The 17,131-nt window shown below is 33.7% G+C and overlaps 3 protein-coding genes across 3 annotated transcripts in view; 1 reads left to right on the top strand and 2 right to left on the bottom strand.

Moving 5' to 3' along the window:
• Nucleotides 1–8,314: 8,314 nt before the first annotated feature.
• Nucleotides 8,315–9,385, bottom strand: LOC105618082 (RNA-binding protein squid-like). Its single transcript, XM_012199620.1, has 2 exons — nucleotides 9,002–9,385; nucleotides 8,315–8,809 (listed from the first exon to the last, which is right to left on the bottom strand). The coding sequence occupies exons 1-2, from the start codon at nucleotides 9,383–9,385 to the stop codon at nucleotides 8,315–8,317; spliced, it is 879 nt and encodes a 292-aa protein (XP_012055010.1).
• Nucleotides 9,386–12,076: 2,691 nt separating this feature from the next.
• Nucleotides 12,077–13,920, top strand: LOC105618083 (nuclear pore complex protein Nup50). The gene is made up of 4 exons (XM_012199621.1): nucleotides 12,077–12,232; nucleotides 12,306–13,258; nucleotides 13,326–13,475; nucleotides 13,614–13,920. The coding sequence occupies exons 1-4, from the start codon at nucleotides 12,077–12,079 to the stop codon at nucleotides 13,918–13,920; spliced, it is 1,566 nt and encodes a 521-aa protein (XP_012055011.1).
• A 2,661-nt stretch (nucleotides 13,921–16,581) lies between these two features.
• The window catches only part of LOC105618085 (protein lin-9 homolog), a 3,581-nt gene continuing 3,031 nt past the window's right edge, over nucleotides 16,582–17,131 (bottom strand). The window contains exons 6-7 of the mRNA XM_012199622.1: nucleotides 16,853–17,099; nucleotides 16,582–16,773 (exon numbers count right to left, since the gene is read on the bottom strand). Coding sequence (XP_012055012.1) covers nucleotides 16,582–16,773; nucleotides 16,853–17,099 — 439 coding nt within the window. The remainder of the gene's footprint in view (nucleotides 16,774–16,852; nucleotides 17,100–17,131) is intronic.

Genomic DNA, 17,131 nt, shown 5'->3' with positions numbered 1-17,131 from the left:
TTTCACAATATTTTCAATTAGGTTATACAATTTCAATGACGTTTCCGCTCGATAAAAATACCACGTAGATTTCAACGCGACGTAAGTATTGTCACTTTTTTAAATACATGCGTCCAACGACACGCAACAATGCACGTATCTAGGGCGCAAACAATCGATAGCCAACGATGCGTTGTGCAATGTCAAGTCACGCGATTATAATACGCACGTTTTTTATTCTACTATAAAAAAATGTGCTGATTCAAAAATTTTTCCATTTCGTAGATGAATAGTTCCTTATGTAGTCTTGAGACTAAAGATACACGCTCATCGTTATTCTAATTCTCGATTCATAAATGACGGCCTGAGAAAAAATTTATCTGCCAAAAATTTATCCCCCCTATCTATCTGAGAGATAAATCATAAATTTCAATAATAATCTCCTAGTTTTTCAGCATTCGATCAAGTGTGTTAAAGTCCATTGGTAAGAATTAAATCGTGTCTTTTCATAAATCCATGAGGAGAATCAAAGATTGAGAAAAACGATCAAATATCATTTTTAGTATTAACTGGACAGTTTTATGTCCGTTTCTAACTATAATTTTAATCTCGGTACAATTAACTCTTCATCTTGTTCTAAGAATTAGAAAAAGATGAAATTGAACCAAGATTCAAATTAATTTTTGAATTGATATCAATGGATATTAGAAGACAAAAATAGTAACTTTCAATCAATCTAACATTTCTATTGCAATTACAGGCAATTCAACTTTTAACGTGAATACTAATACATCGCTCGTCAATTTAAAACTCACTTCAATCCGGAACGTAGCACTCGAGACACAATGAATTGAAACCTGTTCCTTTATATAAAAGTCATTTTTTTTCTCTTATCTTCTCACTATCATATACAGGTATTCGTCTCTTCGGCAGCACCACGTTGACCACTTACCAGAATACACAGGCAGGATTCGACAAAGGTGCAATCGTAAGACCGTCGTCGCGTTCACCGCCGGGGCAGGTGAAACATACACGCCGTCTTCCTTGCGATCGGAAGGCTCGCACGGCCGAACGACAGGAGTCGAGAGAAGGCACTTGTTGTGAGACAGCGATGACGTTAACGATGATGATGAAGAGAGCGACGTAGTCATAGACGACTCGACGCGGTGGTCAAGATTCGTGAGCGTTGTTGCACGAAAGCCCGTCGATGTTGCGTGACGACGCATCGATGTGACCAGGGTGTTGCGACGACAATGCGAAAGAGAGAGATAGAGAGAGAAAGACTGTGTGTGTGTGTGTGTGTATGTGTGTGTGTGTGTGTGTGTGTGTGTGTGTGTGTATGTATTTTCCTCGGGACTCAGCGAGAAAAGAAGCAGGAGCACTGAAACAGCGAGAATAGGCGGGTGATGAAGGAGAAGAGGGGCTACATCTCGAATCCTCGCAATCGTCGAAGCAGGGTGACCGATCTTGATGGCACCTGTGCCGATTGTGGGTGAGGCATAGCACTCGCACTTCGGAAACACGCTTTTTCCTCTTCGCTTCTTCGCTCGCTCACTCGCCTTATCCGCCCGCGATGATCTTCCACCTCCTCCGTTCACGAAAGACGCCTCCGATCGTCTTGGTCTCTGCACGAGAATAGCCGTACCAAAAACGCAACGAACTCGATCAGCTATACAGCTGTTATACACATACATACACCAATGGCAGGTCAGCGCCGCTTGTGCAACTACCAGGAGTCACCGGGAGAATTGAAAACCGACATGCTGAGCGATGCCGAGGGGCAGGATGGCGCAGCGGCATCTATTGAGGGAGCCGTTAATCATCCATGGTCCCCTCGCCAGACAATGAAGTTAAAAAGAAAGTATTGGATTTATGCAAAAAAGCTTATTTGATCGTATTTATTCGTTAAGTAAGATAAGATGAAGTTATATTTATGTATAGATAAGATTAAGTAGATAACACAAAAAATTAAGAATGAATATATATATATATATATATATATATGATTGAAGATTGTTAATTAATAAAATAGAAAATTAAAATTAAATATGACTAATTTCTATCAATGATTAACGAGATTAACTTTAATCTCGATTTAATTTACTCTCTTTATCTTTTTTAATTCTTAGAATCTTTGTTCAATTTACTCCTTAATCCTTTAATTTATTTCTAATTTTTAAAATTGAAGAAAGATAGAGTAAATTAAAAACAGATTAAAATTCTTGTTAAGTTTTTATAATTCTGATTTCAAGCTTTCAATTAGAACTATAAAAACTTAATAAAAGCTTTTTAATCTATGTTTAATTTACTCTTTATCTTAAGATCGTAATCTTGATTGTGAAACCAGGTTTAAAAAAAGTTTAGAACCAGAATTAGAAAGATGAAAAGTTAATTAAAAGTTAATTAAAGATTAAAATTAAAGATAAAAAAGAAGATAAATATATAAATGAATTAAAATTAGATATATACTACTTTTATATATATATATATATATATGCATATATGTATATATAAAATCAAAGATGTAGTCTTCAAAATTCTTTTAAAAAGAAAGAATAGACTTGAATTCACAAAGAACGAACAGTTACTAACAGAGAACAAATAAACTTTTTGCGTTATATATGTATATATTGTATATTATAAATGCCACAAGGAACAATTGAAATAATGGGCATTTTTATTTTTTTTTGCTATAATTAAAATATACACTGTGTCATGGGTGAAACAGGCGAATAGTAATTAATAGTAACAAAATATCTGTATCGTTTCCCTTTAATTTTTCTCTTTCTCTCTCTCTCTCTCTCTCTCTCTCTCTCTCTCTCTCTTTCTTTCTATTCTACCCCCCTCGTCTGTTTTCAATATATATTTTCGCACGCAGCAAATATGGTATACACAGTATACAGATTTAATTTCAAAGACATTAGTTAGCTTGGCTTGGAGATCTTCTCAAGTGGAGACGTCCACTCGCGTTAAACTAACTCAATGGAGAGTTAAGCCAAACCGTTGATGTCTTTGCGACGTCTGAGAAAAAACCTTTTTCTTTTTTTTTTGAATGTAGCTTCTTCAGCCTTGTTACAATATAATTTCGATGTATCTAAATCTCATTGTAAATGTAGCCCCATTGTCTTATCTACATTCTTTACAATTATGTTAATCAATTAATTCTTCAATTTCGTGGTCGAAACCGCAAGTTCTATTAATTGTCAAGATTTTCTAGTGCCTGTATCATCACTTGTGTTAACAGTCTTTTCGCGATATGAAGAACAGTCTTTATACAGCGAACAGGAACTGCTCGATAGAAATGTGAAAGAAACGTTAATTCGTGTTTGTCATCCCTGTTCGTTTCACGCCTTAAACATTTTGGGCCCTATTCTTGAAAAGAAATATATGAAAAATATACTAAGGCGTATCTTACGCTCTTAGTTTTCCTCGTTATTAGTAGATGTGCTATTTCGTCGATAACAGCAAGTTTCGGTTGAATTTATCGCTCGCGCAAACTTCACATGTATATCCAGGACCTTCATATATATTTTAATTATATAATTAAAAAAATTTTTTATCTAAATGTTTCATAACATGCATGCACACGCATACTAGTTTTTCGTATACATTTCTTTTCAAGAATAGAGGTCCTGGGATTACTTAGATAACTTAGGGAAGCCTTTGTCACACTATGAGTTCATTATCAATCTCTAGCAGTGATTATCTTCATATATGTCTACTTTCTATCCTATTTTCTTTTTTTTGTTCGTACAAATCAAAACACGCAGACCGTACAGACAACACGCAAATAATAGAACTTTGTTTCAAGATAGGTTTTTATCCATCTTACGTTATTAAAGACAGACTGCCGGATAATCAGCTATGATGATATACATTTTATGATACATTTATAGGATAGTATGACACGATGCTGCGCTAAATATTGTGTAAACTATGATTATACCGCAAGATTCTCTGTTTTTCTCGTTACTACTAGATGTGCTATTTCGTCAACAGCAGGAAGTATCAGTTGGATTCATCGCTCGCGCGAACTTCACGTGTATACCCAGGACGTTCATATTTTAATTATATAATTTTTAAAATTTTTTTGTCTAAATATTTCCGCACCTTGACGTGTTTCATATCTATTGTAAACACACATACATATACACATGTGTGGGCATGCATGCACGCATGCCATGCATACACGCATGCACGCATACATACGATATGTACACAATTTTTTCCAATCTCGATAGTAACTATAAGTTATTATTAGATTACTAATCTTATAAGGATAGATTACATTATATGTTATGTATCAACATTAGATACTAATTATGAGTTAAGCACAAGAAAAAAAGAAATAGATTTTGATCTAAGGCCTTGGTCCTTGAATAACAACCACTCTTTTTTTTTCCTTCTCAATAAAGCGAGAGCTTGTGATTGTGAAGGGAACGTGAATGTGGTGGAAAAAAAGACCAAATACTTTAGACAATTTGCGATTTTAATCGCAAAGCTTAAAAAAAGCGCATTAAACGCGCTCAAAAATTGATGATTTATTTCAAATGATGTACGATATCTGTTTTGCAATCTTTATGATTCGTGAGTATACTATAAATGTAATTGTCACTTTATCCAATCTCAAAAGACGCACTTTCCATAATTATCGCTCGCATGGACAATCCATCTTTTCAGCCTCTAAGTTAGACCTCTTTCTTTGCCTCTCAAAAGGAGCCAGATTAGAAACCATCTAAATTTCTAAGCAGAACCCTGAATTACAAATTCATGGCAGAAAAAATAGGCTAATCCGAGCGATTATTGGCGGATAAATTAATGTTACATGTTATTTTAGCAAAAAGATTTCAATAGAATGTCCTTTGAAAATAAAAAAAATACATATCAACAGTAACATATCATTAGGAAATTCGTGCGTGATTGTCAAAATGTGAACTCGCGACGTTAATTTTATGATTTATTAGAACGCGAATGTTTTGTAGATACTGAATGACGTTCAATGATATTTTATACAACGATGATGAATTAGCTCTGTAAAATTTTCTGTCGTTCTTTCTTTACGGGAACAACAAAATTATTTCTAACATCCAAATCCTTTATGGGCCTTCTACAATAAGCCATTAATCATAAATCAAAAGTCAAAAGCTAAAAATTGATCAATCACAGTAGTGAATTTTTAGCTTCTGACTTCTGATTTATGACTAATGCAGGGTCTGCACAATGGGTGCTTTCCATTTGATGACACAAATCGACACAAATCGACACGAATCGACATAAGCGTCGTTTTATTACAAGTATTTCATCCTTCTTAATATTTAGAGATTGACAAGAGTGAAAGAGAGACAAAAACATAGAATGAATTGTGTCGACTTGTCATCAAATGGAAAATACCCAATAGAAGTCGTAGCGGTTGTACACTGAGAGAAAAATGTCGAAGTATTGCGAAGCAATTGTTACTTACGAAATTTGATCGTGATGAACATACATTTGTGAAATGTATCTTATTAATTGCATCCGTATTTAAATAAATTTAGTGAAATAAATATATTTTTTATAAATATATTTTTAGGCATCTTTTTCTCAGCATAGGGTCTTAAGGCCCACGATTCATAGTTAACTCTTAACTGAGGTTCAACTTGTTTCTCATCTCTTTCCAATTCTAATTAAAATTGGAAAGAGACAATAAATAAATTAAACCTCGATTAAGAGTTAATTATGAATTGTGGAACGTAAATAGGAAATTGATCAATCATAGTCGATTATTTGTTTCATATTCGATTATGATTAATTAATTTTCTATGATTTAAGACTCAACGACTTCCCCAACAAACGAGAATGGATTGAAATTGATTCAGATTTTCAGAAATATTAATTCACGAATGTTAAAATGAATGCTTTAAAAGTATTCATTTTAATATTCAAAATAAATGTATTTATTCTGAATGCGTTTCATTCATTTATAGGAATTGCATGGAGTATATCTTTATGTCTTTCAATCTAAAAATAATATTAGTTTTTTCTGTACATTGTGAATGTTCTGTTCAATTCAAAATTTTGAATAGGAAATGCAATTTTTCAATCCAATTGCATCCAATTGAATCTAATTGAATTCAATTAAATCCAAAAAAAAGTATTCGCTATTTAAAATACGCATTTGGTTACAAAAAAATTTCAATCCATTCTCGTTTGCTGGATCTAGAAATTCGAAGACGCTACGACTTCTATTGTAAATCCCGCATTATCCTTCGAAAATTAATGAATTCAAATGGTGCTGATCATAATACTCAATACATATTTTCAAGGTTAAAGTTATATACATATTATTGTATGATTATAAGAATGTTAGCTTCATAACTCGAATCGGTGGTATAATATAATACGAATTTGCCGAGATTCGACCAATAACCGCGTTAAACTCAGATCAGCCTCTATTTTCTTTCGTAGATTAAATTTTTTTTGACTGTATAATTAGACGACGATTGCAAAAATTAAGATTGTGTCTAACAAGTTGAATTAATACACACATTAAATTATAAGCCTAGTCTGAAATACAACTGCAAGCTACAAAAAAGTATTTGTATAATGAAACTCGAAATTTTAATACATAAATGATAAATTGTTAAAATAGGATACTAAAAAATATTGGATTTTCCGAAAAGTTTGTGCCGATTTTCCAAAAAAATCGCAAACATATTTCAAGACATTTATATGTGACATTTTTATGTGTAAATATATTTTTATTCAGTTATATTACTTTTATTTCTGCATCTAAGAAAACATGAAAATTTTCTTTATTCAAAACTTATTGGTTCTTCTAGCGAAAACTTTCGAAAATATGACATAAACTTTCTGGATAACCCAACGTAATGGATATGTTAATAGCAAATTAAGAATACAAGACAAATAAGTGATCCTAGATCAAATCATATTTCAATACTTGCGACAAAACTTTTCTCGCCTTTTTAATATACAATCGCATCATATTAAATGATATTCACTGTGCTAAATAAATGTTTGACTCTGACACCGTTGATAAAGCAAATTCATTCATTCATGTATGCCCTTTCACGTGATTGGGAACTACAGACCTTCACACATTTCTGTTGAACCATTTTTATACAAACGTTGCTCGTATAAAGAGAGACAAGTTCATCGAGTGAAGTTAAAGTATTGTAATTGCTACTAAAGTTTTACGCAAGAAAAAATGTTTCATGCTATTTTATGTTTCTGATACTGTATATCATAAAGCATCCTTTGCACGATAAAAAAATCATCGAGACGATAAAAAGCACGATTTGGACACGGTAATTAATGGATATCTTATCAATATCTACCTATCTAAAGGTTTGTCCTTTCTGACCTCTCGAGAGAGAACTCACTCATTCTCTTTCTTCTCTTTCATATTCATATACATCATGCACATACATTGGGCACATTCCATTTGGCGTTTGCAACGCTCGTAAGCATCATTTCGTCCTTGTTTTTCTAATGTCAAACAAGGATGAAATGATGCTCGCGAGCATCATTTCCAAATAAACTATGTCTATTTGGTTGTGAACGCCAAATGAAATATACTCATTGTATACTTTTTTCACTTTTAGTGCAAAAAGTATAACATAGTATAAAGAGGCAACATATCTGTTACAATTACATCGCATTTATATGCAATTACTTCACGTATCTTCAATGTACAGAGTAGTCAAAAAATGGGGTCATTGAACTCTTTAACGAGCGTACTCGTTTCCTTGATCTAATCTGACTTTAGGAACCTTGCTCAGCAAGTTCGTTCAATTGATTGCCAATTAAGTTAATCAGTATTTAAAATTGGAGACACTATGGAGAGAAAAATATAATGTGCGGTCGCTCGTTTCGATTCTCAATTATGAAGCACTGGTTTTGGAGAAAGATTGACTTTTTGATCAACGTTTGTTAAACGAAGATATTAATATTGTTACTCTTGTTGTTAATATCCGTTGTTATACCATTACTTGCGCAAGCTTCCTTCATAACGTACTAAATTCGGGGATCCGAGGTTTTTTCTTTGCTCAATGAGTTATTAACTCATTAAACTTTTCTGATTTTTTGGTTTTTTTCTTGTTTTCCTTCTTTTTTAAATTTTTTTCCCCCCCCCGAAATCCCGGATTCAGTCTCGGTTTGGTAGACGAAATATTGTCCCACCTATAATAAAAGATTCTACTCGTAATCATCAAATGTTTTAATAACCAAGAGATATACATCTCTCAGTTATGTACTTTTCTTTCTCTCTCTTTCTTTCATACATACACACATTTTCTCTTTCTCTCTCTCTCTCTCTCTCTCTCACACACACTCTCTCTCAATAAGGTTGATGTCTCTGAAATTGACGCGGTCCCGGACCATTACCTCGCGGTTTGGGACCATATCCCATATTGTCGTAGCCATCGTAACCAGCGTAATCGTAGTTCGCGTACACGTCATCGTAGTTATGATAACCGTTGTATTCGGGGATGTAGCCATAACCGCCACCATATCCATATCCGTAGCCAGGTGCCCAGAAGCCCTGATTTCTTGGATCCGGATTGACCTTGACTTTCTTTACGTCTACCTCCTTACCATTAATCGTTTGCTTAGGCGTCTTCAATAACTTGTACACAACTTCTTTCGAATCAAACGTGATAAAGCAAAAGCCTTTACGTTGATTTTTAACTTTGTCGAAAGGCGCCTGTAGTTCAACAATGGTACCATATTGGCTGAAATAGTTCTTAATGTCGTCGTCAGAAATCTCGGGAGTAAGACCACCCACAAAGATTTTACCATGTTGAGGTTTTTTACTAACACGTTTCGGATCAACCTATATATATAAAAAAAAAATGCTGTTAGTATACAGATACAATGGAATAAACACGAAACGGTGAAAGTATCATCTATATCTCTCGCTGTATTGCAAAAGTTTATAAGAATGCAGTGTATGATGCTTCTCAATATTAAATTTGAAATTAGCAAAGTAAATCTTGCCTAGTTGTAGTAATATTACTCCAGTTACCTTGCGTTTATTGATGTAATGCTCGCCTGATGCAAGAAGCTTATCGATGGTCTTTGGATTAGTGAACACCATGAACGCGAAACCACGTGAAATACCGGTATGAGGATCGACCTTCACCGAGATGCTCTCGATCTCGCCAAACTTGCCAAAATGATCCCGCAGCTCTTTATCGGTTGTATTTCGAGACAAGCCGCCAATAAAGAGCTTCCGCTCATCGTCCTTGCCAGGGATACCGGCGGTTGCCTGTTGCTGCGAAGATTGTGACGAGGAGTGCTGATGCTGACTGTGCTCCTGATTCTGAGATTCATTCGGATGTTGATTCCCTGATTGATCCTGCATGCCGTCTGTCTGTGGCTGATTCTGGAAATCTACCGCTGCCGCCATCGTGATTTCTCAAGCGTTCCTCGAACACGTCTCCGTTCAAGATAGACAAAGCGAGCCCGTGTCCTAGACTTCGATGTCGACTGCCAGCTACGTTAAGGTGCGTCGTCTCCCGGTTTACGAACCGAAATCGGAGCACGATCTGCAGGCAGATATTTTACGCGCGTGGCACGAATCCGTAGCTTGTACTTGGATAGTGGCTTAAATAATGACCGGTGTGCTGCCGGCTTAGCCTACGAGAAAGGAAAGGAAAGGAAAGGAAGACAACTTCCGCGTCACGCCGCAGCGGTTCCGCGCCGCGACGAGTCGAGCTCCCTGATTCGTCGTCTCCGCCATTGTTGCATCTGTTAACCAATTGACGCGCGACACCGACAGCGATGGTATAACGACAAACTGGTGGTAGTTTTCGATACTAACCATGACAAGAACGCCGGAAGTTCCTCTCAGGTTCTTTGTCGCTTCGATCTCCTTCAATTTCGGCACTATTCAGCCAGATTTTCGCCGCACCGCGTCGTCTTGATCACATTGTGTTGTGCGCCAACGTTGCCAACCTGAAAAATAAATTCGTGTTAATTTGGAATCGAATCAATATTTGAGAATATTTGATTCGTTCCGTTTCAAGCATGATGTATCATTTTTATTTAGTTTATTGAGAAATGAACATAAAAGTCATTCCATCTTTGTTTCTTACTGATTATTGAACAAGGAAACAGAATGACTCTTGTTTCAATTTGTGTCTCTTGCTGGCAAGCTCCTTTAATGTTCAATGAACAAAGATAAAATGATATATCATGCGCATCATGCGCGAAACAGAATGCATTTTTTTAAGCGGGAAGCACAAACTCTTGCATAAACATGAGGTATAAGATAAATCAACCAATCTAGAGTTCTTTATTTCATGGAAAGGAGATGGAAACGAAGGAGACTTGATTGGTACATTTTCTTATGCATTACGTGTTATGAATTATAAAAGTCTGTGCTCCCTCCTTAAGGTCCATTCCACACTAACTTGCAGAGTCGCATAATATATGCATAAAGAAAATCATCCAACCATATTTTACGTTTGCCTGTATGACAGAAATGTGATTAGATAATTTTTTTTAAACATATGGTCCCGAATCTACAATAGATTTTTAAGCCTTAAGCCATAAGGAATGAACGAATCACAATCACTTATTTTCTTCGTATTCGATTGTAGTTGATCAATTTCTTACTTAAAGCTTAAAATACCTATTGTAGATCTGGATTAAAGGGCTCCGCATAATAAAAGAAACAGAGAACAGAGAACAAAGAATAAGAATTTCAATTTATCAGAAATCATATATTGTGGAATACACAGTTTCTGATAGGTTGAAATTCTTATTCTCTGTTTTCTATTCCTTTTATTGTGCGGAGTCCTTGAATCAATTATTGAATCAATTGCCTTTTTACAAAGCTTACTTTCAAAATGAATATTCAAGAGATCTTGGCTTATTGATCATTACGCCTACATAAATATGCTTCATGGAACATTGGATATTTGTGCTGGCACAACGAAAACGAGCATAAAGTCTATGATTGGCTTAGGCTACATTCCAAAACTTTCCGAGGAAAATTTTACTCGAAATATATAGTACATGTAAATATATACTATAGCATATATAGTAAATCTAGTAGTAAGCGATACATTTCGCTTATCTGTTTCTATCTTTCCGCGAATTCTGATTGGCTTCCGCTTTTCCGCTTTCCGTTTTTTCGTCAAAGTGTGAATCCAGCCTTAAGCGGTTGCACCAACGTTACTTTAATTTTAAGCGAAGCTTGAAACTCTCTTTGTCCCTGTCTCTTTCCGTGTTTAAAACGAGATAGAGAGAGTTTTAAGTTTTGTTTAAAGTCAAAGTAACGTTGGTGCAAGCGTGCTTAGTTCCTTTACGCTGTACGCTGTTACGCTGGCTTCATGGGATTTCACCTTAAAATTTTCCTCGGAGAAGACGTTTTGAAATGTAGCTTGGACAGTTTTGCTGGACAAAAGATGGTAGTGAAAACACTGCTTGAGTAACTACAAACTAACTGTCTCTTGAGTTTGACTTTCTTTTATTGTCTTTATTTTCGCAGACGTTGATGTCGCAGTCGCCGCGGCAAACGCAATTTCTTCGATTTCAGGTGAGTTTAATAAAAATCGATATCTATTCATCATCGCAAGATTGTACAGTAACGTTTCATATATTTTTGCGTTTTTCTTCAATTTTTTAAAATAGAATTACTCACTCCAGAACACCTACAGGAATAATTTCAACTTACGATTCGTGTATGAGAAACTCGCCGGAATGATAGCGCTTGAAACATAACCTGATTTGGCAATGTGATATCGACTGAATCGTTTCACGTCACATGAACTCTATAAATGTATCTCCGATTTTTTTATCTTATTTTATATTTCGCGGGAAATAAAAATTCATATATTACACAGTTTACTACATAATTTAGAAAAGAAAACCCTTTTCAGTCTGCAAATGAATTTATCATCTTGAATTGTCTAATGCAGTGGAAATTTTAGCTTTTCTTTGTTTCTGATAACTACATTGGTTCTAGCATTTTGCTTGTACAAAATTTTATTTTCAAATATATTAAGCGTTTATATTTAGAGTAATATATTTATTTTATTGTCACTGATATGATTTCTTCTTTATTTATGTATGAAGTACATCAGATAACAGAATGTCAGGTAAGCGAACTGCAACAACAGAATTGAATCATGACAATTGGAATGAGGAGAATGAACCAGAGGATGCAGGAACGTTTGCGCTGGCTTCAAATGATATACTTGAGAAGAGGGTTATAAAAACAGCAAGGCGTCGTTTGCCATCGAAAGACGTAAGTATATGTCCTGACTATTTTTTACCTGAATTTTCCTGTCTTTATTACTGTTCTATGTTAATTATTTCAGGGAATTCCAACAAAAAGTGCATTTGGGTCATTTACAGGTTTCAAAACTAATCCAAGTTTATCTCCATTCGGTTTTCTAGCTAATACAAGCACTACTTCTAGTACGACTACTTCTACTGCATCAGCAACGACTGTAAATACAAGTAACAAGCAGACTGCTAGCAACGGTGCTCCTAAGGTTCCCGAAATTGATACAGATAAAAGAGAGGATTTTACCAAATTACAAACATCATCAAGTACAAGTACAAGCAAAAAAAATTCAGTTGAGCAAGGAACTGAAAAAACAAGGAGTCACTCGTCGGATTATTACGCAAAATTGAAAGGACTAAATGAAAGCGTTGCTACATGGATAAAAAGCCATGTAGATGCAAATCCATTTTGTATATTAACACCTATATTTAAGGATTATGAGAGATATTTGAAAGAAATTACATCAAAAGAAGAAAGTAGCAAAACACAAATTTCGCATACTTCTTCAGAGCATGTAACGCAGGCTGCAAAGAATGATATTAAAGAGATAAGTTCAGAAAAGAAACCAGAAAAGTCACTGTTTGGGAATTCAAACGCGAATACAAAGTCTACTTTAACCACAGGAACAGAATTAAAATCTGAGAAGTCAATATTTTCCAACATCACCACGAATACTAAATCTGTATTTAGTAATACAGAACAGAAAACAGAAAATTCCAAATCTGTGTTTGGTAGTACAGATGTAACTCCTGATAAAAATAAATCTATTTTTAGAAGCACAGAGTCAAACGTTGCTAGTAAAAGTGTATTTGGCAATACAAGTGTAGAAAATAGTCCCTTCGCAAACAAATCTACCGTTTCAGATAGTAAAGATGAGGAGGAGACATCCTCCAACGCGAAGTCTGTAGCCCCTACCTTTCCCACTTTTAGTTTTGGACAGAGTTCTACTACCAGTAACGTGTCTGCTGGATTTAGTTTTGGAAGGTAATTTGTTCATTAACTTATTTATTATATTGAATAAAATACAAAAACACATTTTTATAATTTGTAGTGCAAAGCCATTTTCATTTGCTCCTCAAGTAGTAAAACAAGAGAAAACCGAAGACAAAGCAAGCAATGAAAATAAAGATGAAGAAGATGAAGAACCGCCGAAACAAGAATTCAAACTGGTAACTGAAGAAGGTGCTACTTATGAACAAAGGTAAGTTGTACATTGTAATTTCTTAACTTACATATCAAATTAAAAACTACATAAAACTTTTTAAAAACTTTTTATAATTATAAAGTAACTTTCTTAATATATAAATTATCTCTTAATATCAAATATATTTTTTTATAGGTGTAAAGTCTTTGTAAAGAAAGACAACGTTTATACTGATAGAGGCATCGGAATGTTGTATCTGAAACCAACACCGAATGGAAAGACGCAATTGATAGTACGAGCCAATACTGCTTTGGGTAATTTGTTACTCAATACCCTATTAACTCAAAGCATTCCCACGAAACGCATGAACAAGAACACAATAATGTTGGTCTGCCTACCAATGCCAGATTCTTCACCACCACCAGTCTCAGTGCTGTTAAGAGTGAAAACTAGTGAAAACGCGGATGAATTATTGGAAGCGTTGAATAAACATAAAAAGTAAAAATTATACGAAATTTGACTTAACGTATTTGAATGATGTTTTTTTGACGTTATTTTAGAGCTTGAAGAATGAAGCAAACGCTAATCCATGGAATATTATTTATCAACGTAATGATTTTGTATCAAACTTTATTCTCATCATTCCATAAAATCTAAATTTTGCGATTGCCTAGGAACTTAACATGATCATGAGAAGTATGTATGATGTAAGAATACAAGGTATTTCATTCTCGACATACGCAGTGATACGAGATGATCAGTCAAAAAATTAGCTCAAAATGTTATAAATCAATGAAGGTGATATTTCATTTATCCGTTTTTGTTGTGCAACAAACGCTGCAGGACAAAGCGCGGCAACCCTCAAAGGCCGACAATCTCTCGGAGAATATTCTTGCCCACAGAAACACCTCTCGAAAAATTCGCCATTCGGAACTGACATTAAAACTGTAGGTCCCATATGCTCGTGGCAATTAAACGGACGCACCATAATATGAGAAAGAGTAACATAGGTCAGAGATCTAACGTAAGAAGAAGATAAAGGTCAGAGAAGTTCTCGGATTTCTTTATCCTATAGCTAATTAGAAGGCTTGAAAAATTTGTTGTATGACAAAAACGCAAATGTAATCTCGCTCTTAAATCGATATTAGAAATTTATTATCAATTTGCTACAAAATTACATTCGATCACCATTATATACAATAAATTATCTTCTATTCTTACGTCATGAAGAATAAGAAAATTTTTTTTTAGATATCAATGATAAATTTTTTCCAATTGTTATTTACAGATTGTGTAAAAAGGTAAGTCTTTATATAAGAATGCAAAAATGGAATAGTTTCTACAAAAAATGTCTCAATTTACATGTATGACATTATTGGAATGAGTGTTGCAATTGTAATCAATAATGTAATAATAATAATTGGAAATATATGTACAGTATGTATAGTAGAAATATAATAGTATATATTATGAACGAAGCAATTTGTGCTTGTAATAGCTGCTGAAATGTTCTATATTGTTAATTACAAAGTAATTGTACTACAGAAGTTAATTACAAGTGTAAAAGTATTATAAATTATATGGATTGCCTGATATCATACAAAACAAACTTCATAACTTATTTATGGTACATAAAATAAGTAAAAAGTTTAACATTCTACATTACGTTATGTTTTAAAGAGAATTTACGTATTGTGAAATAGATTACATTCAATAATCAGTGAATGTTCAGGGTAAGAAATATTCACTTTATAAAGTATCAATCTTTCATTCTGTTATTTTGTTTATACATTTGTTATATTTACTTAATTATACGAAATTATTCTATTTCAAAAATTAGTCATTTTATTCAAAAAAGTATATTTTCTTTGGATTGATTACACGTGATTCGAATCATGAATAATTATACATAAATATACAAATATTTATATTAAAGAACATATTATTTAGTGAAATTTTTTAGCGTGAAAAGAATATTAGCATAAATAGTTTTTAGATATAAATTGATTAAAAACATTTTTATTTATGACAATAAATTTTTTATAATTAGTTGAAACTTCTAAATTACACTTGCATTGCAAAGAGCCTCTCTCTCATAACAAATTATATAGTTATCTATATAAATCGACTGTATACATACATATATATATATACAAATCTGAATTTGATTTCAATGAATATAATTTTCCTATTTGCACATATACTATCGCAATTGACAGTAAGTTGCCTTTTATATTTATGCCTAATCGAATATAATACATTCAGAGACTCAGACTGAATTTACATTATGATTTAAAGCTTAAGAATGGTTATGATCATAGTCAAAGGCTACGCAGCCTTTCAGTTTCGGAATAATTTCAGTTCTTTTAGTGATAACGGTAGCCGTTACAGGTATACAATTACCAATACTGAGAAAGATCGAAATCTAAATAGACCGAGCCAAGTAGCAGCGCTTACAAAGCGTTAAAACGTTATAAGCGCTTTTTTTTAGCGCTTTATTAACGCTTTGTAAGCGCTGTGTGCTACTTAGAAATAACCGTTACGGTAAAAGAATTGGAATCAAAAGTTGGATTTAAGACCGAAATGTTTCGGTCCGAGTCTTTGCATACATAAAATTTTAAGAAATGAACATTTTTAGATATTCAATATGTTCAATAACATTATCCAACAGTACACAAATTCCTCTAAGTAGTCTAGTTTATAACGTGCATTTGATACAGATACTAATTAGTAATTTTTTTTATTAAATTATCTTAATTTTAGCAATACGTGTAAATATATACATGATGTGTGTATTTAAGTAATCATTTGGATGCATATTGAATTAATTTAGTACATCAATCCTTAAATACATCGCTGAAATAAAATAATTTAATAGAAAATTATTAATCAGTACATCAAGTGCACGATGTAAACTAAGCCAGTATCTCATGAATGTGTCGTTAAAGAAAATTGAAGAACTGATATATTCTGTATATACAAAATAGCTTAAATCTTATATGTATATTGTGTAGACATGCACTTTACATGGCAATACATTATTAATATAATCTATACAAGATGAGAAAATACAAGGTTAGAGTTTCTTGCTTTCTAAAAATATCGTGATACGTGATCGTCTATTATACTGTACACTTGGTGAGAATTTATGAGTTGTCCATCTTCAAACTCTTTGCGCCATAAACGGCGTAAGAGGACCCATCTGTCCTAGGCCTACTTGAATGTGCTGCATGTGAATTTCAACGCAATTTTGAAACACTTGCTGATTCTGTGGGCTGAGTTTTGATCTTATCTGCTCTATAGTACCTTGTAATACTTTGAGCTCATATGCATTTCGATCAGAATCTGATAAGCTCTGCGATAAAGAAAATTATGTTTTTTAGCATCAGATAAGGAATAAAATAAATTCAATAAAAATATTCCATTTATCTTACTTTCACTTGTAACATCAACGCAGTTAAATCGGTTACCAATTGATTCATTTTTCCTGGTTCTTTATCGTTCATTACGTTATTTTTAGCGACCATATCTGCCGCTTCTTGTTTGCATTTTTCTCGAAGATGTGACGGTGCTAACATCGCTGCTACACTAGGTTCGGGCGCCATTTCCTGACATAGTTCTTGTATCTCATTCAAAAAGTCTTGGAGAGCTCCATTCATTCTCTCCAACTCGACAATAATTCTGAAAACAATAGAAAAATATATTAAAAGTAA

This window comes from Atta cephalotes (genome assembly GCF_000143395.1).
Source record: "Atta cephalotes unplaced genomic scaffold scaffold00015, whole genome shotgun sequence".
Taxonomy (NCBI): domain Eukaryota; kingdom Metazoa; phylum Arthropoda; class Insecta; order Hymenoptera; family Formicidae; genus Atta; species Atta cephalotes.
Note: the sequence above shows the minus strand (reverse complement) of the source record. Positions and strands in the feature narration are given on the sequence as shown.

Bases quoted from the DNA above. Each gene is read 5' to 3' on its own strand.
- LOC105618083 (XM_012199621.1), top strand. From the start codon at position 12,077: ATGTCAGGTAAGCGAACTGCAACAACAGAATTGAATCATGACAATTGG. The intron at 13,259-13,325 runs GTAATTTGTTCA...TATAATTTGTAG, and splicing joins GCTGGATTTAGTTTTGGAAG to TGCAAAGCCATTTTCATTTG. The intron at 13,476-13,613 runs GTAAGTTGTACA...ATTTTTTTATAG, and splicing joins GGTGCTACTTATGAACAAAG to GTGTAAAGTCTTTGTAAAGA.
- LOC105618082 (XM_012199620.1), bottom strand. From the start codon at position 9,385: ATGGCGGCAGCGGTAGATTTCCAGAATCAGCCACAGACAGACGGCATG. The intron at 8,810-9,001 runs GTAACTGGAGTA...TTATATATATAG, and splicing joins ATTACATCAATAAACGCAAG to GTTGATCCGAAACGTGTTAG.